Source organism: Serinus canaria, chromosome 3 (genome assembly GCF_022539315.1).
Source record: "Serinus canaria isolate serCan28SL12 chromosome 3, serCan2020, whole genome shotgun sequence".
Classification (NCBI taxonomy): domain Eukaryota; kingdom Metazoa; phylum Chordata; class Aves; order Passeriformes; family Fringillidae; genus Serinus; species Serinus canaria.
Genome location: NC_066316.1, coordinates 46,305,072 through 46,332,443, shown reverse-complemented (window position 1 = coordinate 46,332,443; position 27,372 = coordinate 46,305,072). Strand labels below are relative to the sequence as shown.

At 36.8% G+C, this 27,372-nt stretch overlaps 1 protein-coding gene across 3 annotated transcripts in view; it reads left to right on the top strand.

Annotated features, from left to right (window-relative positions):
• The window catches only part of RGS7 (regulator of G protein signaling 7), a 238,913-nt gene that overhangs the window by 146,971 nt on the left and 64,570 nt on the right, over nt 1-27,372 (top strand). For all 3 annotated transcript variants that reach the window (XM_050972431.1, XM_050972432.1, XM_050972430.1), the window contains one exon: nt 8,424-8,474. In XM_050972431.1, the coding sequence (XP_050828388.1) occupies nt 8,424-8,474 (51 nt within the window). The remainder of the gene's footprint in view (nt 1-8,423; nt 8,475-27,372) is intronic.

Sequence of the window (27,372 nt, the reverse complement as noted above, 5' to 3'; positions counted from 1 at the left end):
CTGTGTCCCCACTGACCTTCTTCCTGGAGTCAAAATCCCAAATCAAGTCCAATATAACGTACATATTTATTCCCATTACCCTGGAATTAGGGCTTGAGGATTTTCCCCTGTGAAAATCCCCCATGAATGTTAAAAGCGTCTAGCAGAAATTACATTGCTCCTCACTTCCTTCCATTGCCATCTGTGTGTGGGCGTCTTTTGGGGGCCAGTATGACAAGAATTGGAAGAAGCATTTCTGAAGGAAAATATTGTATTTCTTAGAGATACTAACGTAGAAATATAAAAAAATACATAATTGCTTGAAGCATGGTCAGAAGTTTCACAAAGCTTTTTTTGTTGAACTTAGAGGATTTTTGGTTCTACACTCTATTTTTAAACTGCTGATGTAAAAAAATAAGAAAGCAAAAGAGTTTATTGTGGCAGAGATAAACTCAGGCAGCTTTTACTGTGCTGTGAAGATTATCAAAATGCAATGTGCAAACACTCACTGATATGTGTACGAGAGAAAGAATGTATGCTTATCAATCTACCTGTTTTCTGTGTACAAAGTTGTCAGCAAGACACAGTAAAACATCCAGTAGGTACAAAAAGAAGGCTAGATGAACTGTTTATGGCAAGCAGCAAATTTTTCTCTTAAGAATACATTGTCAGTTTTCCTGAAATAATCTTGGATGAATTTTTCACAGTAAGACTTCAAGACAATTAGACAGAAGTGATATTATTACTGCTCTTTTACATGTTATTTCAGGAAGGGGAGGTCAAGCTTGGCATAGGAGTCAGTATTCATTTCCTTCTCAGCTTTTCTTGAGGGTGACTGCTCTTACATTCATACCCTGCAGTGTTCTCCACCAGGATACACGTGCCAGTGCTGTTCTGCTTCCCATTAAACCAGACTGCACAGCAGTAGGGAAGGGAGTCCAGGTGCTCAGCTTCCCACATGGGTGTACTACAGGGCTGTAAATAATTTATTTTCTCTTCTCATCTCCCAAGCTATTTAACACAAAAGAGCTACAGTTCCAGCAAACAGAATTAAAAGGGGCCACAACCAGAATACCTAAAAACTGAGGTGGAGATATTCAAGTTCATAGGCCTGAAACTGCTTGTTTGTGTCTGAGCAGAAATTTGGACTAAGCTGCCTCATGATTTAGAGAATGTAATTAGCAGACACTAGAGACTGTTCTCTTCCATGTGGAGTTTCTCATTACTTTCAAAAAGAAATTACATCATCATTGAGAAAAATAGAAAAAAATGTAGCAGAACAGCCTCATTGCCTGTTGGTTTACACAGTACACACTGGTGGCTGGGAAGAGCATGGATACCATGATGCTTGGTGTTTGGAGGCTTCTTGCCCTCCACTTGGCATTGGATCCAGAACTATTTTGGAGGATGTAATTTATCTTGAGTTCCTAAAGGTCATGGTTGCTGAATTCTTGGCTGTTTTGCTCTTAAAAAGTACCCAACTGTGTCTGCAGGTTTTTGAAAGGTAAAGAGAGGAATTGATTGACAGAAAAAGGAAGGGGCATCATGATGATAAAAGCTGGAAATCACATGGCTTCTTATCTTCTTTTAGCATTATTTAAGATTTCTGATGAACAGGAAATCAAATAGGTCTCACTGATAAGTCTCCTTATTTATATCTGTTTTTAAAAGTTCTGCTTGAAGAATACAGTAGTTAAAAATGAAGTGTGCTTTTATATTTTTCTGGTTCTGGCTGGCTTGTTTTTGATTTGTTTTTCTTTTTTATTTGGAGGTGAGGATTTCTCATAAATGAAATTTCTTCAAGGCATTTTTATGGTATTCAAAATTCTACTTATATTTTATGGGCTTTTCCCCCCCACAAATATTTTTTTAACATAGAGAAAATGTGCACACTGAAACTCTATTAACATTCATCAAGATCATGAGGCTTTACATCATTTTGAAGAAAATAATAAAATTTCCTTTGCAGTAGACAGGCTGTACAGGGCTTTCATGCAACTTAGTTTTTCTAAACAGCATTGCTCTTGTTTTGCAAATGTTTAGCACGGAGCAATGTTCTTCAGCAAGATGCTGAACTCTAGTGCTTGGGATAAGAGCCTTGGGATTGCAGGGTTTCATCTGGGGTTACTGTCATATTGCCCAATCACAGCTAGTGTCACTTGTAAAATGGTCATTTGTGGCTGTGGAAGAGATCTAAGCAGAGGATGTCTTTTGGGAAACTTTAGAGACAAATGTTCCTGGAATGAAGCAGCAATCCCTTTTGCTGGGGGACACAGGGACCTGTGTGGATTGCCACTTTTACAATATGAGAGGCATGGATACGCGGCCGTATTTAATTATCCTTGTAGTGTTTATAAACCAGATTTCTGCTCTGAAGCTTGGTTATGAGACAGAGTGTGACTCCAGGGTTTACATTACTGAAATTTGTTGGTCAGCACCATTGATTTATTTCATATTGGTAAGGAAATGGAAGAGATGTTTGCATTCTTTATTAGCTCTTTCACAGAATGAATGTAGATGAATTTTCCTGTCTAAAGCAGAAAGTCACAATAGTATCAAGCAACATGTTGTTCTTCACAAGGTTAGGCTAGCCAGATTTATGGATCCTTTCTGCCCTTCTAGGCTTGAATGTTTCTGAGCACTGCTTACAGCTGAGAATGAAAGAATCCAACTCAAAAGCAGTAGAATGATTCATTTGAGGGTTTTACTTCTGCAAATTCCTCTATCTACCTTCACTTTGGAAAAAAGTATATTTCAGCTTATGTTGTTTTAAAACTAAAAAACTGTAATTTTGTGCTTGAGTAGTTTCCTTAAGATATGTCATATTCTCTCTACAGATAATATTATTCAGATGACATTTTTAAATCTGCACCTGGGTACACTCTTTCTTAACATAACTCAAGTGTGTGGTCCACCCTCAATTATAATAGGTCAAAAGAGTAAGTTTCTGCATTTGTTTTCATCAGTAATTCTAAAAAAAACAAGTGGCAGAAATATGTGAATATGTGTGAAAGTTGAGATAATTTCCTAAATAATTTCCTAATCAAATTGCATTCTGATCAATGATGTTTCTTTCTTTTAAAAAATCAAGCCACTTAAATAGTAAAGGTCAGAAAGTTGAATATGTAAGTGCAATCAGCAGGGTATTCAAATTATCAGTATCAGCTGTGTTGCCACTCATGATAAAAAATTATACCAAGTTAAATCCATAAATCTATTTTACATTAATACAGAAGAATACAGAAAAGAAAGAAGAAAGCCAATTAACTAAAAATATAGCTTGTTAAGAATTTATGGGGTATATGATCCTTTAGGTGCTTCTGCAACTCCAGTCTGAGAGGAGTCCCTGCATTCTTCTTTCACCTTTATGTGGACACTGCAATCAAGTGATGCAAAGCCTCTCTTTTCTCAGCTATGATAGATATAGGGAAAAATTAATCTGAATAATCCAGCATAGGTACTGGATAATAATGTATTTTTCCATATTTTAAGCCAGATATAATTTACCCATTGTTTTTCTTCCCTCTGCCCTTCTTCCTGTAACTATATAGTAATTGATTTCTTTCAGATATATGCATGAAAAATTCATACACAGACTGTGCTTCTCAGATAAAGAAATGTTAAAATATCCATGCTGGTATAACTGTGGCAATATATGCTATAGTTTGTGATTATGAAAACTTAAGGGAGAGTACAGATAATTTTTGCCCCATTTACCAATGAAAGGCCTTTCTTGCAGAGTCCTCCTCTCCATTAGACAACAATTTTTGTTTAAAAACAGCTAGTGCTGAATGCCTGAGAGACCACTGGCTTTTACAATCTCCCTGCTCATCTAATTCACTTTCTGGTTTCCAATCAGTGCTGAGAAATGAAATTGCAGATTATATTTTTTTCAGTCATGATCAAGGATTTTGAAGTTTGTATCAGTGACTAAGCTTTATTTCCTGATGTATCACCACAAAGTGATGGTGTTGAAGATGGAAGATAAAATGACCCAATACACTCCTCTCTCAAAATAAAAACATAAAGAGAAATAATGGAAACACAGTACTGTTTTCTTGCTAATTTAGTAGTGGTCTAAAATTTAGACAGTGATATTTTCTAGAGTCATGCTTATTGAGTTTTCTGTACTGTCAGCTGCCCTGCAAAAAACTCTCCAGGTTCTCAAGGCTGGGGGGTGGTGAAGCACTGAAGCTGAAGCTGAGCCAGCCAACCACGAGGTTCCCTTGAGGGAGCACCCAAATGATCTGCTCCTGCCTCTCAGCCCCAAACAGGCCCAGCTGCCCAGATTCCACAGTGCTGGGCAAACGTGACCATCGTGGTTGTGTTGCTCTGGAGAGCTCAGATGGCAAAGACTTGATTGTCAGCAGGAAACCCTCTCTCTTGCTGTCAGCAATGCAGGGGAGCTCCATGCATTGCTTTTCCCCTCTCTGTTATCTGCAGATATTCTGAGGTCTAAAAGTAAAAAGAAGAATAGGTTTCAGTTACTAATCCAAGATATCAACAGCAAAAGACTATTTTCTTTGCAAGGTTGAACCTGTGTCTTTATGAAGTAAGAAATCATTGAATTAAGTTTCTCAGTGGTCTCTTGGTTTTTGATTCTGATTAATAAAATGTACTTTCTTGCAGCTGTCTCTTCTTCCACTAGATGTTTTTGAATTATGAAAAAAGAGCATTTTGAATTTTGCTTTTCTTTTGCAGTACTACTGTCATATATTTATTTCTTTCAGATCAAGGCTTACATGGCTCATTGCATCTGTGCGTAGCAAAAAATTTGATTTCTAATTCCTGTGAAATTTTCTGTAGGTCAGAACCAACACTTTTTGAAATGTAGTCTGTAAAGGCTTGTTTAGAATAGGTGATTTTGTCTGAAAAGTAACCTTAGCATTGCCCTGGCCTTTATGACTTTGACTTGGAAATTACTATTGCAGAGTTCAGAGAGCATGCTTTCCTCAAAAATATTTTCTTAAGATGCTGTGACAGCCTCAGCAGTTGCTCTTTTTGGACCATTTCATTTAAAATTAATCACTTGTAGAACCTTCAGCAAGTACATTTCACAAAGAAAATGACTGAGTCTTTTCCATTTGTATGTGAATATAGATGTGGTTTTGCCTATTTCTTTAAAGAAGATTAAAGTCTGTCTTTTTTTTGGACTAGAGTAAGATCTTGTGAATTTTATTGCCTCTATCAGGATAGGTGCTGGCATTTAAAGAATCTCACTCTTGGCTTTCAGGTTCAATGTCTAAAAACCTCTTTTCAACAGTTTTCTGCTTTTGCTACCTTTAAGATATTATTTAAAAATATTGCTTTACCTTGTCCAATTTTATTTGCTTTATAAATTGGCATGACAACAGAAGGTTTTTCTAGGATCTCAAAATTCAGTTGGCAGTTAGTCTGAAGTCTTCTGCACCTTGCAGATCTAACAGCCAACTTGCCTTTTTTTGCTGCTTGCTGGAAGTGAGGTAGGGAGACCTGAGAACTTGAGAATCTGCTTTGACAATATTATAGCTGGTCTTTGATACCACACATTTAACAGTATACAGAGTAAACTGAGTATCAGACATACAGCAAACATTTTCTGTTTTGGATTGCTGAAATTTTCCATTTCAGGTTAGTCCAAAACTAAGGTAGTGGCTTCCATGAAATTTATATCATCTGACTAGCTTGTCTTTTTGCTAGATTTCTGGTGATAAGACACAATAAGTCTTGAAGGTTAAAGATTTTTCATTCTGTAAGTATTAGTTGTTGTTTTCTAGAATCAGAATTCCTAGAGATGTGAAGTATCATGTATGAAAACTATCATGAATTTACTGGTCAGATTTTTTTCAAAGCTACATTCATAGGAATTATTATTTTCCTGTTTTGCTGCTTTATTGTTTTGGGTTTTTTTCTTTTTTCCTGAGATAAGAAATTAGAGTCATGGTTTTTTCTTTAGAAAGACATTTGCATAAGTAATAAACCTTAGAAAAGGGCACAGGAATAATTAAGGGAGACAATATTGTTGATTAGACATTAAAACTTGTAGCTACAGAAACACCCCGCAAGTTCTACAGGTTAAGACCTTTATTATTTTAGGGCTAGATTTGGCCCCAAGATCTCCCAAAGAAATATGAAATGATGCATTTCTCACTTGCTATATGACAAATTGCAAGTTTGTTTTGCTTGAATAGCTTTTACTCTAGAAGGAGAGTGTTGATGTTGATATTTATTCATCTGTCATGAAAGTCATACATCTGAAATCATCAGAGTGTTAGAATGCAACAGCTGGCTTAAACTCTGTCCAGGCTTTCATGTGCCAGGGTAGTGGCTTCAGGGTATAATCTGAATAGATCATCAATGAACTTTCATAATCAGATGGTGCTGTTTTCAAGAAAGTGGATTTCCCACTATTATTTATAATAAGCCAAAAGACACTGGAACATATAGAGGTGAAATTTCTGATGTGCAGACCATGCATACTCAAATGAGAGTTTTCAAAAGAGGCAAAAAGGAGAAAATGTTTGAAGGCGAGATGGAAAGAATAGGAAACTTCTTCCCATATGGTACCTGAGAGATTTGAAAGAAGACAAAGTTAAAAATCAGTTTTCAAAATGTCATTTTGTTTTTCTAATTTTTGTCTTTGAGGATTTAGGAAAATATTTAGGACTGACTAACTTCTCTAGTCAGCTGACAGAAAAATATAGCTATGCTTGGAACAGTGGCTTGGAACAGGTTTATGAAGTTTCATCTTATATTAAACTAAAAATCTTCCTTCAGTGTCAACCTTGTAAAGTTCATGTGTATAGAAAAAGGATTAAAATTTTATTTAAAAAATAAAATCTTTTTTGGGTAGGAATATCTTTCTGAAATATTTTGTATCCCTCTAACAGCATGCAAAGGTAAATTCCCTCTTTTCAGGAACACAGCAGTGTAAATACTATGAGAACGTCTGCCATTGCACTTTAAAATCTCTCAAGATTTAGACATTTAACATAGCAATGAAAAATGCTTGCTCTGGTCATGGTTGTTATGTCTCTAGAGATTTTTACTGCTAAGTAAATCAAGTTTGTAATGCATACACACATGGAAAGCTATGATATGATCAATGAGGCTTTGTAAAATACATGATAAAGCTATTCACTGAGTGTAATAGAATAAAAACAAGGAGTAGCAAATTTCCTTTCTTTTCTGAAATGTCGTTTTAAAATACTGTTTTCATTGCCTTAAGAAAAGCAAAGAAAATTATGCAGTATGTAAAATACAGGAAGAAACAATCTAAGGAGTGACAGAGGAAATATACCCCACATTCTAATTTTATATATTATAGTACATTCAAGAGATTTTATTGTTTTGATTTGGTTTATATTTCTGTAAGTTGTATATATTTTTATTGTTGTTTTAAATTTAAGGTATATAAAAGAGTTTTGTTGTTATGCTTGGTGGGAAATGGATGAGCAACTTAAATATTCTACAAGGAAATATGTGATGTTCTCTATTACATTGCTTGTCTGAACTGGGTTTTTTTTCATGAAACGTGAAGAACATGGATGTAACATCCCTCTGTGTTTCATCCATTTTCCCTCTAAGCCAGTTTGGTTATTTCAAGTTGCTCAAATTATGAATGTGGCTTGGATTTTTTTTTTTCTGCAGCAATGCTTCATAATTTATTTTGCAAATCATGTTCACAGTGGGTAAAGTTCAACTGTAGCTTTCTATGTGAAATACAAGGCTGACTTCAGCTTGTGGCATAAAGTGCAAAGCTTGATAGAAGTGCAGTTGATAGAAGTGCATGCCCAAGAGGAGCAGATGGGTTAGGAATTAGGAGATGAGGTTGGAAGGATACTCAGTGTGAAAGGCAGGAAGAAATCTGGTATCAGAGGTGTTAGGAGGTAAGCAATAGCATGGTCCCTTAAAATAAGGCAAGAAATTAAATAGAAAGAAAAAGATATGCAATAAATGGATAGAGAGCAAGGGATGAAGTGGTAAGGAAAGCACTTCAGCACCGAGGGAAAAATGAATTTTGTCAATAGCTTAGCCATGAGGTGGAATTTCATACACTGGTAGTCCTTATGTAGGGAACATTGCCTTTAGTGGTAAACTGATTTTTAGGCAGGGTGGGGGGGGTGGTACAGGGAGTGAGGAAACTTAGATCAATAAAGTGTTTTTCAATGTACATTTTGTGGTAATGTAATTTTTAAAATGCAGACTACGATTGCGCACTTAATGCACTTCTTTTACATTTTATAAGTCTTCCCTAAAGAAGGAAGCTTTATGCTTCACTGCTAAAACAAAGCTAAAAAAGAAACTAAACTAAAATAGAATGGCCAGTGGTTTTTTTTTTCTAGACCAACTAAGCAAAAAGTGGAGATCTCTTTCGAGGAAGAACAATACGAATTGCTTCAGGGATCTGAAGAATAGTGAGAGAAAACTTACTAATCAATAAATGCCTTTTCTTTTGCTCCTAGGTTCAGATATTGTTCAATGGTTAACGAAGAACTTATCGATAGAAGACCCAGGTAATTTCACTTGTTTTCTTGTCTTCAAATTCTAGGGGTTTTTTTTCAAAATGATTGGACCTGACTTTGTTTTCTGCTGCGGTGGGGATGCCAAGACCCAACATTGGACCAGTACAATTTCAATGGCTAAACAGACATAAAATCTTAGAAGCCTTTGCTAACATACTGAGGATTTTGATTATCCCTTTTATTGAAGCAGGTATTGGGAAACAATATGAGAATGATAATGATAGTTCTTTGGTAGAAAATGAGTTGGAGTGTATGAGAAATTTACTCAGTGTTATGCTAAATGGCTTGTTAAATACAAGCTGTTTTCTTACAGAATTTTTCAATGCACAAAAAATGCATAGAACTATTAAAAATACATTCTTGTGCTGTTACCAAAAGTGAATCTTTAATTTGTACACTTCTATAGCATCTTAAATAGAAAATGAAATGCAAATCAGGGAAATGAGGAAGAACAGTTCATTACTTGATCAGCTGGGTTAGGACATGAAAGCAAGGTTTTGATTCCAAACTCTGCCTTGGTTTCTTGTATGCACAGCAGGAAACACAGTTTAGTTATTGTATTTAGCTATAATTTTTTCCTGGATTTACAAGAATCTAGTTACCTGATAAGAAGTTTTCCATAAAGGAAATATTTCTAGCAGAAAATGCTGAATTGTAGAAATAAAATATTCGGTGGAGGTTCCCATTTTCTTTTGGTAAGAGGAAAAATAATCTTCCTTCTATAAAAATGATCAGAAATAATAAAATTTTTTTTCCTTGATATTTTTCAGGTTTTTTTTTTTTTTTTTTAATTCTTGGGAGTGATTTTTGTCTTTATTTTTAAAATGTGTTTTTCGGTCAAATTAGAACACTAAGTATGATCATTGCAAAAAGCAAAATCACTGTATTTAAAATTGTGCCTTGAGCAATGAAGAACTATCAATACATAATTTGATATTTGGAAGTAGTCAGATCACAACATATTGACATGTTATGTGAGAGAGATGACTACATTTTTGAACAGTGTCATATGCTTGCTTCCTGGAGATAATGTGGAGGCTCCAAGTGACCTAAGTGTGATATTGCATTTCTCAGTTGTCAGCTACAAAACACTCACCTATTTGTGTTTATGAGAGTTTGAAAGACTTTTAGGCTACATTTATTTGATGTGGAAGCTTAACCTTTATTTGTCAAACCAGAGCTGCAATACTGGAAGAGGTTGTCCTTCAGATTACCTGCTTGTTGCAAAATTTGGAATAGAAAAACCTTCTGCTAAACAGAAAACATGTCTCCTTGGTTCCTTATGTTTGTATCCAATTAAAATTAAACAAACACACAAACTACTAGCATATGTAACCAAAACACCACAGTAATTTAACTGAAGCTGGGTTTTATCCTCTCAGATTACATGGATGGAAAAAAACTTATCCACAATGACAAAAATGTCTTATGTATTTTGGTCCTAGTCCAAAGTCAGCTTTCTGGAGCTGGTTAAAATCTGATCTTCAGAAAACAAATCGCCCTAAATGCTTCCTCTGGGTAATGCTCAGAATTGCCAGATGACAGTGAACTTGACAGATGGTGAGCAAGAGCTTTTCACATGACAGAACTTCTGAAAATGTTCTGTTTTTTCAAGATCCATAAGTGTCTTGCTTTTCATTTTGGTTCTGGACAAGTCAGTCTAGAATCTCATGTGGAAAAGCCCTTACTTTCTGCAATCTGTTGTCACTGTAATTTGGATTTCCAGTGTCTTCTGATCACTTTTGTGTGTCAGGGTTTAACTCAGCTGTCTTTTAAAAGTACCCTGTAGGGTCCTGTTACAAATCACTTGTGAACCTGTGCAATTTTGTGATGCAGAAATAAATAATGCCTTAGTTTGCACTGAAAATTGTCATCTCTGTCTAAATCTAATATCAGCCACATATCTGGAAGAACAACATAAAGTAGATTGGAGTGAATATTTTAAGACTATATTCTACTCTGCCCAGAAAAATGTAAGAACTGTTTGCACACCTCATCTACCAGTGCTGTGCGAGCAAGGCAGGTAAATTGTGATTTAAGGGATGAATAGAAGGGTCCTCAGGTTAGAAGGAACCTCAGAAGATCAGGTGATCCAGACTTCCATGGAGAGAGGCAAGCCTGGGTGAAACTACTGAGCACTCTGTCCTCTCTCATCCTGAACACTGCCACTGATGGGACCTCCACCGCATCCAGTGATTGTTCTCACTGTAAAAAATTTGAATAGATAAAACCTCTCTCCATGCAGCTTGTGTTCATTGCCCCTTTTCCTCTCCTTGTGAAGAGAATTTCTGTCCTCTAAACACAGAAATGTTTAGAGGACAGAAATGTGTTGAGGTCTCACCCTGAGCTTTCTGTTCTCCAGGGTGAAAACATCTAACTCTTAGAGTCAGCATGTTCTTTAATAAAACACAGAACTAGTAAGAAGAAAGTGATGCTACCACGCTTTATATATAAAGAAGTAATATTCTGAAATGCAATTTTTTCCTTTGTTTTGCATAGGGAATACAACTCCAATACCATTTAAGTGAGAATGAAGCAGGCAGCATTATGGATAGTGGGAGAACATGAGGCAGAAAAAGTCTCAACAGCAACACTTGCTTCAGTGTGTTAATAAGTGTAAAGCTTTCACCTGGAAGAAGCAATTTAGCAAAAAGTAGTAACAAGCTGGAACTTGTAAACTACCAGTCAGAAAAACCATGCACATTTTAAATAAATGGAAAATAATATTCAGTGAAATATTTGAAAGATTTTGCCTTGCTGCAGTAGATCTCCATCAAGAAAATAAACTGGAGATGATAGGTGGATTCTGCTAATTTGTACCAGATTTGAAGTTATTTCAGTGGAGCAGAGCTTGTGCCCAGAATAGCTGTGCACAATGCAATGTGCAGTTGCTGTTACATTGTTTGCTATTCAGCATGTAGTTAAAAACTGTTTGTGTTTCAGCCTACAATTCATCTGTAAAACAGAAACTGTCCAAGTTATTTTTAATGGGGAAGTTTTATTCAGGCATAAATATAAGCATGATCTCAACCTGAAACGAAGAAATTAACTGAGTTTACAGAATTGTAAGGGCTTGTGGTTTGGCACTTAGACATGTGTTGTCGAATTGACCATTACAGGGTAAGTGCTGACGCTTCACTGATGTTGCCAATTACTCTTAATGTGGAAAATCTACTCTGTTTTTCTACATTGTGTTTTTCTTTTTTGAAATGATCATTAATGACGTGAAATGCACCAGACTGACCACATCAGATACTGAAGTTCCTTTAATCCATAGTGGGAAAAATAGAACAGAAAGGGTAAACGATTTAAAGGTATCAGCTCAAATTCCTAAGAGTCATATAAGCTGATTTAAAGGTATATCAGCTCAATTTCCCAAGAGTCAAGTCTTGTACTTGGTTCTTGCACTGATTTCTTCAATGCCCTTTCAGCAAACACTTGATTTCTCTATTCTCTAATATTCAACATCCTAATAGTAAATCATGCTGTTCTCTTCTAAAGGAGAAGGAACACTATGAGTTTTCTAGTCTTTTCACAAGAAAGTGTTGTTATTCACAAACACTTATTTCCAGTCATCCCATGGATAATTTTCATCTAGATGTCTCAGAAAATGCCTTTAAGTGTAGATAATATATTTAGATATAGTCCTCGTCTTCTTTAATGTACTTTTATTCCTGAGGGTTGCTTATTTCATTTTCTCATAGCTGCAAGCCAGCTGAATTTGGCTGTAGGCACTTCTTTATCCAATGGTTGCTCCAGCAGAGCCACTACAGCTGCTCCAGAATGCTCAGCCTCTGCATTCACAGTGCTTTGCTCCATCTCATTCAGGCAGCCTGTTGAAGCAGTTTGCCGCTGCTCTAGGACATCAGGAATTACACTGGAGTCAAAAATATCTATTACTAAATCTAAGTTCTATAGTTATGAAAAAAGACTACCTTGATTTTTGCACCCACCTGTGATTTTTCAGTTTAATTTCTCACCTTTATTATGCAGTTTTTTCATGTAACTGGTGAAACTAATTTGTAACTAGACATCCATCATCATCCATGTGAACTGTGGTCACGGAGCCAGTGCAATAACAGGGGAGGGCTCAGTAGCACAACATCTGTTTTTGTTTCTTCGTTTTCCCTCTTTAATAAAGTCTCTCTCCAGCAGCTGGTGTGCTAATAATGACCTTGAAAATGCACTGTACTTATTTGAAAGAGTTAGAAGAAAAATGTTAAGGCTTTTATTTGAATTTATGAAAGTATACTTGAAAAATTGTTCAGTTTTCAGTTTTGCCCTTTCCCCAGTTATATGCAGCAAGGTAGCAGCAAAGAGCAGGAGCCAGACAAGATGTTCTAAACAATTGCCATTCAGGAAAAAGCACCAGAGACCTGCAAGCAAATCGGAGTTACTTCCAGAGATTGCTAACAGAGAAAAGAGTCTCTTATGAGAAGGAATGAAGTAGAGAATGGAAAGGTCACGTTTGTCTTTGCAGTCTTTGCATTGATCAAAACCTGTGGAAGTGGAGCAAGAGTAGAATGCTCTCTCTTTATTGTCCCAACTTAAAAAAATCCAACCCAAAACCCCAATAAAAGTAATTTATGCTGCCTGCACACCTACCATACTGGGAACCCAGGGACATCCGACACTCATTTTTCTTATGCCTGATAGAAATTCATGCACAGTTTTTTTCATAGCAAACCTCACAAACCTTTGTCAATTCTAGTGTAACTAACTTTCCAACTTTCTTCTACTGGGTGAATTTGATCTGAGCTTGTAACATTTCAATGGAATAATTACTTTAATCTCAGATGCACAAAAAGAAAGTAGAAAACAATTCTGTTTGAGAATGGAAAATGTCAGAATTTATAGACACTCCTTTATTATTACCACTAATATTAACATTGTGATACTCATGCAAAAAATCTATGGGTCAGGTATCCTATAATTAAAAGCAGCATAGGGAGTACTTACCTGTGTGTGGCAATCAGTGGGCTTCTAGCCACTCCTGAGGTTCCAGGAGTGCAATGGGAAATGTTCACGTGAAGAGGGTGTTTTATTTGCCCTAAGCCTTTAGAGAGATTTTGTAAATGGTGAACAGAAGTGTAACATCTTCAATTTAATTGTGACAGGATATGTCAGACTTAATGGATTTCTTGTTTTTTTCCATTGAAGCTTCTTCCAGATTAGTATAATCTATTATCCTGTGTAGACTGCATGTGTTAGGAGTGTTTCCAAGAGCACACAGACCTGCACAGCCACCTGTTGTGGGATGTTTTTTCCTACAAATGTGCCTGCACTGTTTGAACAGTCTCATTTCCATGTAGTCACTCTTGAGAGTGATTAACGTGTTCCTGGTTTGGCCATTTTATTTTCTCACTTGTAGACAGGTGGTAGATTACATCAGTACTCATTTTCAATTTTCTTTGATGGAGCAGTCATTTCTCCTCATCTTTTTGGTAGTGTGGCATCTGGTAAAAAAAGAACAGTTTTTTACACTTATTGGGAAGATCCAAATTTTGTGACTGGTATTGATGCAAAGAATGAGAACATTATCATGATGCACAGTATATGATCATGGTATTGGTGACAAAGTGTTTCCTTCACATAGAAAGGTCAAACTATTACAATTGTTTCATCATGCTAAGCATGACTAAATAAAATACCCCCTTTGTTATTTTCTTAAGGAGGCATTATTTTGCAAGATTTTATAAAAATAGTTCATTTTTTTTCACCCTAGTAATTAAGAAATTTAATAAAGATTTGAATTACCTGGGAAGTATAGATAAGTTTTGATGTTTAATTTATAAATAAATGTCCATCTTGGAGTAACAGGTAAAGATGACAAGCATGGAATTTGCTGCTGTCTAGCATAATATTCTGTACAATAAAATGATTTTAAAAATAAAATGATAGTACTAGGTATTGGTATGACAAAATGCACATACACATGTTCTGTAAAGTTGCTTCTGTGAGCAATCTGTCTGATATTGCCAATAGAATACTGATTCAAAATGGATCTCTTTGGGCTTTGGGCAACCTGACCTACTGAAAGGTGTCCCTGACCATTTCAGCAGGGTTGACTAGATGAAATTTAAGGTCTCTTCCAAGCCAAACAGTGCTATAATTCTATGATTCAACTATAACTTGTGTGATTTACACATTTTCTATATAAAACAGACCTCTATTGATGGTTCCTTATCTCTGGTTTAAAGCAAGGCATCAACTGATTTTTTTAAATTTTAGTTTTTCTTGATACCAGCCCTGATTCCATGGTGCTGATTTCAAAGATATTTATTTTAACAGGAAATAATATTGCCTTTATTATTAAAATCTTCAGATTATACTCAGAACTGTTTTCAGTATTCAGTACATCAGTGTCTGATACTCAATTAGGTTTTAAAAATTAAAACAAACCAACGATCATCATACAATTCAGTAGGCAGCATGGGCTTTATTCCACTGAGGTCTTTGGGAGTCTTACTGAGAGAAAAGGATGAAAAAATACTGACTGGAATACCAAATACTGATTATCAAAATAAGTCTGAACAAGCCCACTGAGATAACAAGCCCACTATGTTAATAGTAAAACTATTACCTGATCAAGATGATAGAAGCTGAGATATCAGTACACTTTAATATTAAGTAATTTCATTGGAAAAAACTTCAGATGCTCTGTTGCAACATTTGAAGGAATTATTTTCATCCTGTCACAGAACAGATTAGGACATAATCTAAATTACACAATTGAAATCTAGACCCATGAAGTTAGGGCAAATTATGCTGTTTTAGGGAGAACTCTGATAACTTTTATAAATAAATAAATAATTTGATTGCACAAGTTGGATTATAATTATCTCCTTAATAAATTATTTTATCTCATTTCTTCTAAATTTACTAGGAATTTTTGTGGTTTTCTCACTGTTTGACAGTCTCCTTCTGAACCTTTGTGAGCATACCAAGTTTTGGAGGTTTAAGAGAAAGAGCATTTACTAATTCCCAATTCACACTGGTATAATTAATTAAAAGCAGCTAAATAACTGTCTAGAGACTTCATTAGATTTCTGCTTCCTTGTTTGCCAAAGAACTGGTTTACATAGTAATGGAAAATGCAAGTAGGTGGAAGTGAGATTTTAAATCTGGCCAATTTAATTGAATAAAAGCATTTCAAATCCTATTTCATCTTGCCAACAGTTGCTGCAGCTATTTATAGTCAAGTAAACAAAAATGTTTTGGTATTTACATGTCATGTGTAGTATTTGATGACTGGAAGGTTAGTGTCAGGCTTTCTCTCAATTTTCTTAATTATTGACCTTAGGTGTGTTTCTAGTTTTTCCATAGCACATGTAGAGAAATATTGCTCTACACACAGGGGCACAGGAACAGTCCAGCATTTACTGTGCAAAGGCATGGCTCACCATTTCAGCTTGGTCTCTCATTTTTTTCTTCAATATACCCTTCCCTCTCTCCTCTCCCTCTCCCTCTCCCTCTCCCTCTCCCTCTCCCTCTCCCTCTCCATGGTTCATGTTCCAATTTTACTGCATGGAATCTTCTGGTTCTCATTTTTTTATGGCTGGTGGTTGGAGCTAATTCACATATTCTTCTACATACAGGTGTTCTCCCTCTAATGTTTCTCCCTTTTTCAAATTTCGCTGGTTTCGTTCAGTCATCTACGCAAATTCCACAAATTATCAGGATTTTGGTTCTTTGTGTCTCGGATTGGATGATGAGAGCCATGTTGACTCTGGTTTTGTAGCTGCAAGGCCACATTTGGCTTCAGAACACTTGTAACCACAAAGTATAAAATATCTAGTGTCACTAGAATTTAATTTGTATAGATGATAAAAAACTACTGTTCTCACTAATCTGAGGGTCAAATTAATTTTAAAAAAATCAAGCCATAAAAAGACTCTATGTAACTCAATTAAGCATGCAGAAATTGTTATAAGTGGTTTACACTTCCTTTTGAAAGTTAGCTTCCTAATCACTATCTGTTTTATAATACTTCAGTTAAACTGGAAAAATTACCCTTTTAATAGCCTTTACGCTTATTAGAAATGTTAAATATTTGTCTCTTGAAATGTTGGAATTATTTATGCCACCAAATATAATCTCTAGCATGAATTAAAAAAACCCCAAAAATATAAGAAGCAGCTACTATGGCAGGGTAACTGTGGAACAGAATCAAAGACTCCTTAGAGTTTGAAAAGACTTCTAAGATCATTGACCCAGCCATTGACCCAGCACTGCCAAGTCCATCACTAAACCGTGTCCCTAAGTTCCACATCTATACATCCTTTAAATACCTCCAGAGGTGATGACTCATTGCTTCCCTGGGCAACCTGTTCCAATGCTTGACAACCCTTTTTGTGAAAAAAATGTTTCCAGTCAAAATCACCCCTTGTGCCATTTGAAATCATTTGCATGTCCAATTGGTTGTTACTTGGAAGAAGAAGCTGACCCCCACCTGACTGCAGCCACCTTTCAGGCAGTTGTACAGACTGATAAGGTCACCCTAAGATTCTTTATCTCCAGGCTCAACAGCCCCAGCTCCTTGCAGTGTGGGCTCAGAAAAACACCTCTAGTTTTTCTCAAGCAGCAGCAGTTACCTAGCATCCACTTACTGGGCATGTACAATTTGAGAAGGTTCATATCTAAAATGTTTAGCATTTATCAAAATTCAGTTTCAACTGCTATTTTATTGTGTAATGAATCTGTATCATGTAGTTTTACATTATCTCCTCACAACTCACTTTTTTGCTGACCTCAGTAATGTTTTACTTTCAGCAAATTTTATATCCTATGTAATTTCATCATTCACACTCTTCTGTAGATAATTTAGGATTGTCCTAAACAGTTCAGGAACTACTAAACACAGTTACTGTAGTTACCCCTGCTTCGGTGTTATATTATTTCAGTGTAACATTACACTATTTAGTGTAATAACCGACCTGCTGTGCCTAACCTTTATTTCCTCTTTGCTACCTATTGCTTTCTTTATGATCTGCTTAATACCTTTAGAAAACATTTGAGGGAATCATGCCAAGAGCTCCTTGGGAATCCAAGATAATATGTCAACCAGATTTTCAGAACCTTGTATGTTCTCTATTTCCATATGGGAACACTCGCAGAGTTGTGAGACCTATCCAGCAACAAAAGTCATCCTGAATCTTCCTTTTTTGTTGCCTTTATCTTTATTTTTATTTCTTCTATCCTTTATAGTCCCTAACATGTTGTCTGTATGGGTGTCTGTTTTGTACATCCTTTTTTCCCCCCTCATATTTCCCCAGGATGTCTTTCCAAAACCTAAGGACATCTTTTTCAACTTTTTTCCTTTAGTACTAAGGATTATTAAATTATAAGTGGCACACTATGGCTAACAGTTCAGCCATTTAATATTTAACTTGCCATAAAACACAGATTGACCATTATTTTGAACCAGATACTTCTGTTCATTTTTTCAATTTATTTTAAAGACTTTGATAGTTTTTGCTGCTGCTGTTCTCATGAGTCCCATATCTTCCTTCTACATTTAGATTCTGTCACTAGAGAAGAAATAGGTCATTCATTAAGGCTTCTTCTCTTTATGTGGGAAAAAAAAGGCACTTATGAAAGAGTTTTTCATGGAGCTATTTTTGCTAGTTAATATCTGTCAGTATTTCTTTATTTTTAATAGCAGAGTTTGTCTGGCTGAATTGATAGTTCTCTATAATTATCTGTGTAAATCCATTGCAAAGGGGAGAAGGGAGCACTCGGAGTGGGAGTTATGATAATAGGAACACGGAATGGTATAAAATCGAAATTGGCAGCATTGGAAATTTTGTTCCCTCCTTTTAATGAGGACAGTGAAATATATTATATTTGGCAACCAAACTACTATAAATAATGGACATATAAAACTCTCTAAAAGTGATCCTGTTTGTAATAACTGCCTTGGTGATTCTTGTGTATGTGCATCCCAGATAACTGAGTCTGATCACATGGGGAGGGGCGTGTTATTCTTCAGAAAAGCCACCTCCACACTCTTTGTTGTTATCCTTCCTGGGTTTTGATGGCATTTTTTCTTGATGTGTGTCTCAATGACACCAATTTACTTAGAAAGCTGTTAACTCCTCATGGACTTTAAAAATCACAGCACTCTTCCCAAAAAAAAAAAAAAAAGTACATTATTTTCAGTATTTTATGCTCTCAGTTTGCTGGACGTATGAAAAATGTTATAAAGAGAATTGTTTTCTTTTTTGAATTGAGTGCAGTGAAAGAGGCAATTATTTGTCTAGCTGTGGCTGCTGTGTGTTCTTTGTATTTTCTGAACTGCTTGGTCATAAGTGGGTGTTTTGTGATTATGATAGCAATGCATGACAATGACACAAAGTTAATGGCTGGTGCAATAGCAAGTCATATCAAAACAGACTTAGAGACTAAAAAAAGTGTCATGATTCATCTTGACCAGCAGTAATCCTTGTGAGAGTCAGGGCTACCTATTGCTTCCCTCACCCGACTTCACAACCTCCCTGCTAACTGATGTCTCTCTGATTCAACAATATTATCTTCTGTACAAATGTCATCTTCTGAACAAATATTGTGTGCACTGGAAAAGCCTGTGCTTACTCTTTGTATTTACTGGCCACGAATCCAAGTGGTGCATCAGCCACACTAGTTATTCACATGCCCCTCATCTGCCAAACCTCCTCCTTTGAAACCCCATCCCAGATATAAAAGTGTCTGTGGCAGTGCCTATTGGTTATGTGCCTGGAATGTGCTTTTCCAAACGCTCCAGTGCTTGTGGTGTCCAAGCAGAGCTGACTGAGAGGGGAGTTGGCAGCTGTGCCTTCCCTTGAGCGTGGCAAAGAAGGGGAGAAGCAACAGCACTGTGCTGTGGCCAGGAAAGCACAGCATCACACAGGGCACCGTGTCTGAGGGAGCTGTGATGTAAAGTGCCTTTCCTGGCTGATACTAGCATGCACAAATTCCTGAGTGTCATGTGGAGGATGAATCACATGCTTCCCCACAGAACATTTGAAGCCAAGCAATTTCGTCACGTATCTGGAGACTCAGCCACTGGGGGCGAGAGAAGTAGGAAGATCTGGTGTGCTAGCAGTGACTGGCAACAGTATACAAGAAAACCTGAAATAATACCATAATAATTATAATACTGAGTAGAAGTGGTCTATGCCCAGTATTTTGGGTCTTTTACAGATGCCTGAAACCGTGGAGCAAGATTTCATCAGAAGGAATTCTCAAAAGTAGTGTATTTGCAGTAATTGGAATTTTTGTAAAATTTTGGTTTTTGTCTTTAGCAGGTTTACTCAGAAGGGTGCACATATGACTTTAAATATCAGCTCAGAGTTTCATACTGGAGGAGGGAATGAGTGAAGTGTTTGGAAATATCTTACAGGGATAAGTTCAGAGAGTCATTAGGGAAAACAAGACACACAGGTTTTGATTTCCTCTATTTTGCCTTAGAGAAGCATGGGAATCAAAGCTTAAACCAAAAAGTTGCAGTTTCAGAGGAAGACCCAGAAGGAAAAACAGGAAACCCATACTTCAAAGGAGTTTGGATTTCACCCTTCTATCATTTCTATTTGAAGAGACAAGAGATATCAGTAATAAAAGAGCAAAAAGTCTGTAATTTCTACAAAACTGAAAATAGAAAAGATCAAAAAGTAGTAATAGTGAAATTAGAGGAAAAGTTTTATAAATGCTGACTCTCATTGATACAGTACTAGATTCCACCACTGGAATGCCTGATTGCTGGTGTGATATTGATAGGTACTTTACAAAATGAGGCTGGAGATGACAGGAAAGCTATAAAAGCAATTCTAAACATTTTCAGACCACTTTTCACGACTGCATACTGGATGAACTGTGACAAAATCTGGTCACCAAACTGTGCCATGTCCGGTTTTATCTGGTAACTAAACCTGCCTGTTGGTTACAGCTTGGATGGATTTCTTCCAGCCTCTGTAGTGGCACAGTTCCAGTTCACTAAACCACCACCACAAACAAATATTCCAGAGGGGAAGTTACAGCACAGCTCAATGGCAGCACCTCACTCCTCACTTTTCTATTTCTTGACACCTCATGTTGCAACTCCAAATTTTTTTTTTTTTTTTTTTTTTTTTTTTTTGGTTTACAAAAAAAAGCTTTGGTTATCACCTCAAGTCATTGCATTTTGACATCTCAGGCATCTGCCTTTCAAGATACAAATTTATTAAGATAATAAAAGCAGATTTTAATAGGACACAGCAGCAGTTAATATGTTGTGAGCTGAAATGCAGTGGGAAACAATCACATAAGAAAATTAATAGGAAATACTTTAAAAGTTTTAAAATGGAGGGTTTGTATGTTGCTAGCTGGGAGATGCATCTTCTTTTTCAAGGACTATTTTTTTCCCCCTCCAAAGTGACAATTTATTTATTTATTTCTTTTTTTTTTTCCTTTCCTGTGAGTGAATAAAGGCCTTTTGCTTTGGTTTTGTTTTTTCTTTCCAGAAACTGTAGGCCAGCTTCCCCTTTCCTTCAGTCTTTGATGGTGACATGTCTTCTGTTGATCCTATCTGGATAAAAGTTTTTCAGATTTAGGTCAGTCCCCCCATTCACCCACATCTTGTGAGCAGATGAGGCAGGTGTCCCTGTAGCAGAGTAATCAAGTAAATGCTCTTGATCAGGCATGAGAAGTAGGACATTATGATTATGTAGATGAGTATGATCAGATTTATTGCCAATACAGTATCTAAATCTTGCCAATACAATATATAAATACCAACTGTGTCATCTGCTACAGTGGATTATAGCATAATTAGGCTGTGGTCCTTCATGTTGAGTCAGTAAGATTCCCCTGTTTTCTAAACTTCTCGGACAAGTCTGGGTGCAGCTGAGCCCACTTAGTCTCAGATTTGGTCAACAGTTGATGTTTAAAGGCATATAATATACAGGGGTGCATCTAGAAATCTACAGGTTTGCAGTCCTTGGCTTTGCAGAATTCACAATTACAAAGCAACAAAGCATAAATGCAGCTACTCCAGGATTTTATCTCTGCATTTTAGTCACCCATCCTAAGATGTTCTTCACCTTTGGGCTGGATGTACTCTACCAGAATCCCTGCTGGGGGGAGTTTCCATCCAGAAACTGTGTCCAGCCTTGGAAGACCAGTTTACCCAGTTGAACCAGTCTCCAGAAGCATTTTACACCCTCTCACAGGCTGATGTGGATGAAAGTCAGTCACAAGCATCTCATGTCCCCATTACTGGAATACACTAATCATGTGAGCATCCAGAAATTCCTCCTGAAATACCCACCTGGCATTCTTAAGCCAAACCACACTGCCCATCAGAGACAGGGGCAGAAAGGGGAGGATGCAGGAACATCCAGCTGTCTTTTATCTCTGTCACAGTGCCTGTTTTGCTGGATGTTTTTGTGAAAAAAGTAGTTGATGTTTCAGGTGTGCATCATTGTTTCTAGACTTGGGGTGCACTGCATGTTACACATCATCTCAGACTGTAAGGGTGGAAATTACCATTCCTTGGGCAGCTGACAACTCATAGCCCATCTTTGATGGGTTTTCCTCCATACCTGCTGGGTGATCCTCCTACCAAAGCCTCTGCCCTGTTGATGGCATCAGCAGGCCCTGTCTAGCAAAGGAAAAATCCTACCTATTTAGGTAAGATGTTTTGTTGACAGATAATGTAGTTTGTGATTGTTATCCTGAAATCAAGTATGAATCTTGTTTTAATTGTGTTTGAGTAAATAGTGCCTCTTCTTTCACCACTGGGTTTATCCTCCTTAAAATGACTCTCACCAAGTGCTTCTTCCCTTAAAAAATTCAGATGGGACTAAAGAGTGTGGTTTATGGAGTTGTGGGTGTTCAAGAATGTTTCTATCTGGTTTATTTTCTCCTCTCTAAACACCAAAGTCAGGCCAAGACAGTGAGTCTCTCCTACGCTTCATGTCAGTGTGAGATGAAGGTTGTATTTTATTACTCTGATCCTTTGCAGCTTGTGTTCACACTGGCAATGAAATGACAGCAGGAGTGAGGTGAGAGTAAGTGATAAAGTCTTGGCATTAGACACTTACAATGAATGTGTGCTGGTGAAGTTCTGACTCATTAATTCTTTTTCCGGGCTGCTGTGTGGCTTAGCAGTGCGCTTCAGTACTGTGATGGATTTTAGATTCAACAAATAACCCAGGATACCAAATACTCTCTTGTTTCATGGAAAAGGAAGTGTTCTTTTGTTTGATATTTTTGGATCCTAAAAATATATGAGAACTGGGCAGTTTGAGGTGTTCACTATTTTTTACATCATAAAGCAATTTTAAGGATGCAAAATGCCCCAAGTCGCATTCCTTGTAGGAAATCTTTCCACATAAAATATATGACAGACTCCAAAAAATGACTTTTGAAAGCGGAGCACAATTGGAAAATACTCTATTTTTCTTTCCTCACTCCCTGAGAGATTACTGCAAGCTGCTTCAGATGTTGTAAGACTATACTGGTATGATGCTGTAAAGTGTTTTATGGACTTCAGAGTAAAAATAAATACAGATACCACATCACAGGTAGACCTGAGATGTGTAAGAAAAAACAAAATTCACACTAATCACAGAAAACATATCCTTTAAGGGGTTTCAAAGCAGAGAAACATCCTTGTTCCTTGTTTTTCTTTGGAATATTCTTCCTTTTTCATTCCTTCCTGTGGACATATCGTAAGAAACAACTTGTTCCACCACTACCTTACCCTGCAATTTAAGATGAAAAAACTGTCAGCAATCCATGCAATAATTATTGCAGTAAGGAGAAAACTGCACTGTGTTTAAAAAGAAAATAAAGGTAAAACTCAACCACTAGGGTATGTTTTTCATTTCTTAGATTTTGTCAGGTCACATTGTCCCAAAGCATTGAAAATATCTGACTCTTGTATGAAAAAGTATATTAAAAGTGACTGACATTTAATCTGTCAAGATCACTGTCTTGTAATGGCCCAGCAGATGGCTGGGCAATATTATGTCTCACAGAAATGATTTCTAATCAATCTATGTACATGTGTTGCTCACTTCACCCACTCAACTAAATAAAGTTCAACAGCAGAGTGAACCATGGAATTTTTAACTTTTTCTGAGCTTTTAGCCCAGCAATAAAATACACATTAGGAATCAAACCTACACCCAAAGCGCTATTTTGATTTTATATAAAATATTTTGTATCCTGAATTGCAATGGACTTCTGTCTTTCACCTGAGGAATTCTTCTTCCATTAGCTATTGTTGCTCCCAACACTTTCCTATTTATACCTATAAAAATAAAACAGTGGTTTGGGTAAATTTGTTTTTTGAATGTGCCGCTCCACTTTTCCACTGTTTAATTACTAGGAGGTGTCTGGAACCTTAAATCAGAGAGTTGATATCTTTAAAAGAAGGTGTCGAATTGAGGAAGCCAAAGTCTACTCTATTTTACCAGTTACACCTTCAAGAGCTTTGTCTTCCTCAGGTGTTTTACATGACATCTTTGGCTGCAGCTTGTACTCCTTGTATAGCAGCTGACTGCCATTTGAATTGTGCCTCCTCAGCGAGGCTATCTGGGTGTGACCGGGGATTTTGTTTACGTTTTATGGTTTTTTATACCGTGTAACTGAGGACTGTGAAATACTAGTTGTGCAGATATCACATTTCTGGGTGCATCTCTGTATACTTGCCATCTAAAAAACCAGTACTTTTTGTGTTTTATTCTGTTCCTCCAATTTTTTGAGTTTGTATTCTGAATACATATAAACATTACTCTTTCTACCTGGCCACCAGTATGTCTAAAAACATTTCTTTCAGACTTCTTTTTTCTTCTTATTTAATGCACTTCACAGATGTTTTTGATGTTCCCAACCTACAGTTGCCATTTTTCCAGATGAAATGTGCTTCTTAAATGAAAATCCTCTAACTTAATATGCAGGCATGAAAATATAGAATCTGTCTGTATTTGAATTCTAAGCATTTAGGCATGTCAGATTGGTCTGCTGCTGGCTTCATTTTCCTTTTCAAGCTCATGGGTTTATTTCCTAAATACTACTGTTGTACTTCATTGGCTTCTTACAGTAGTTATTTTCTCAGTCTGATTTTAGCAAATTGAGATGGATATCAAAGTGTTGCCTCTGTAATACTCTGGACAACCTTTTGCTTAGAGATTAGAAACTTCCTGAGAGCTGAGTTTTCTTTCTGTGCTGTAGTTCCACTGCTGCTGCACAGAGAGCATCAGTATTAGTCCTTTGCCAGCCTGGTGTGAGACAGGAATGCAAACTTGTGGATATTACTCACCGGGTATAATTTTGTAACACTCAAAGTGTGAGCTACAGTGGATGCTAGGTGGATACTAAAAGGGAATATTTATGCATTTATATTCATGTAATTCTGAAAGAAACTCGTGGGTTGACAACCATAAAAAATGAAAATTAATTGTGTATTAGTTAAGGAAAAAAAAGGAGAAGTTTATATGTCCTTATTTAGGATTAGTAGCTGAAAGGACAAAGATATACCTTAACATTGAATTAGTGTGGATTCCAGCTGAATGAGATTGCTTGAGGTAAGAGGATAATCACCTTACTCCCCATACATAACTGGAGAAGAAATATAGGCTGCTCTTGGGACTAATTAAGACCTTAAATAACTGTAATTGACTTCCAAGGAAGGGCAGGTAACTCTTTCTATTTTTTCATGGAGAGCTATTGTGACTCTACTTGCTTATATATGCTGACTCAGTCAGTGAGAGAAATACAAGCCCTTACTGCTACTGCATCCAGCCTTGCCTGGAGTATAGGCTGTTCTGGCAGGAGCTTTCAAATGGTTTCTTCTCCAATTGTCTTCATCCCTTTTTCATCTCCTGTATTCCACTTCTGCTTGACCCATCTAGAGTCACAGAGCTGTAATATAATTCAAGCTGAGAGGGATCTCAGGAGGACTCTAGTCCAACTCCTTGCTCAAATCAGCATAAACTGTAAAGTCAAACATGTTGCCCTGAACTTTATCTGTTCAGGTCTTGAAACCCTCCAAGGATACAGATTAGACAGTGTGTCTGGGCAGCCACTGCTGCTGCTTGGCTGAAAGTCAGAACTATACCTGGTTTGGTTTATTACCATTTTCTCTTTTATTTATTTCTTCATTTATTTACTCTATTGCCCTGAAAATCCATAAAGATCTTGGCTCACTCATTTTGAAATCTCCTTTCAGGTATCGGAAAGGTACTTCTAGACACCTCCAAAATTTTGACACCTTCCTTTTTTTCTCATCTGACCAAGCCCAGCTCCTTCAGCCTCTCCTTATAGGGTGCATTCGTCAGCACTAAGGATGTTGGTGGACTCCCACTTGACTCACTCAAAGTTTGTTGATGTCTTTTTTGTGCTGCAATAAACATGTTAATCATAACTGGACATAGTAGTCCAGATGTGCTCTAAAAATTGCTGTGCAAAAGGAAATAATAGAGCTTCTTGTGATCTTGAAAAATACTGTGATTCAGAATCCAGGAAGCACATGAAAAAAAACTGGAGCCTATTTAGTGTAGGCTAAATCAAAAGAGAATGCACTCATCTGTGTCAGAGCTCCCTGGCAAGCCCTGTCATCCTTGTCTGAGAAAGATTTTCTCTAGAAAAGTCAGCACATTTCTTCTTTCTTTTACTCTCATTCCACCAAGATACATAATACGTGCAAAAATAGAAATTTTTTTGAGTTGGCAATAAGTTGCAATGTGAAGAACAAAGAAAAACTTAATAAAATTGAAAGGCAGATGAACTGAAACAGTAAAAAAAAAATCTCAGTGGTTGACACAATACAGAAAGCATTGATTCAGAATTTCTGATTCAAGGGATAATAGCATTTAGCAGCTTGAAATGAATGAATAACAGCAATATATAAACTTTTTTATATTTAGGACAAAGTTCAGATGGGAATTTACAGACATCACAGGCACAAGAAACAAAGCAATTCCCTTCATTCTGCTAGAGAGATTTCTTGTAGGCTTGCAACTGGGAAAAGTCTAAACAGCATTGTGGAGTTTTTCATCAGGCTGGAGAGCTCATAGCCAGAGAGGGTGTGTTGTATTTTAGCTAATGGTTCTGGCTGGATGGACAAGAATCAGTTTGCTATACACAGGGATGAAAATAAATATTTGTTATCAAATAAACACTGTAGGGTTGTGTGCTCTCAGTTAATGCTGTCCAGATCCCCTTTCTTGCTCCTTTCACATGTTTGCTGGCTTTGGGCTGGCCTAAACTTGTCCCACTGCTTCTCCTGTGTCTCCTATGGGAGTCAATCTCTTCAGGTGAGCAAAGGGTGAAGGAGGGAATTATTTGGGATGCTAATGAATTATGGATAAATAAATAAATAAGCCTTCTCACACTAAAAATAATAATGGGTGAAACATACGTGAATGTCTCTTTCTGTGTTTATCAGCAAGAACACAGATGTCAGGACTCTAATTTCTTTCTGTGTGATGATGCTTGACTGCTGGTTGGGTGCTGCAGTGGGGTTTTTAAGAGTCAGGACAAATCTGTGCTAGCCATTACTGAAAGCCAAATTATAGGCAATAGGAACAAATGAGCACTTCTTAGAGGATGAATATAAATCTGGGCATTATCCAGAGGGGTTGTGGTGTCTCACTCCTTTGAGTTATTAAAAAAACACTTGGACAAGGTCCACAGGTAGTAGCTTAAGTTTTTTCTGCTTGATTGAGGGAGTTGGACAAGATGACCTTCACAAGTACCTTCACAAGTATTTTCCTTCCTCAACTGTTCTATGAACCTGTTCCTTTGCTATTTTTCCAGTAAGAAATTTTTGAGGAAATCTCTATTCTTTACAGTAGCTCTGATAAAGCTACTGAGAAAGATATCATGTAATTGGAATCCACTATTTTAACACGTAATCAGGAACTGT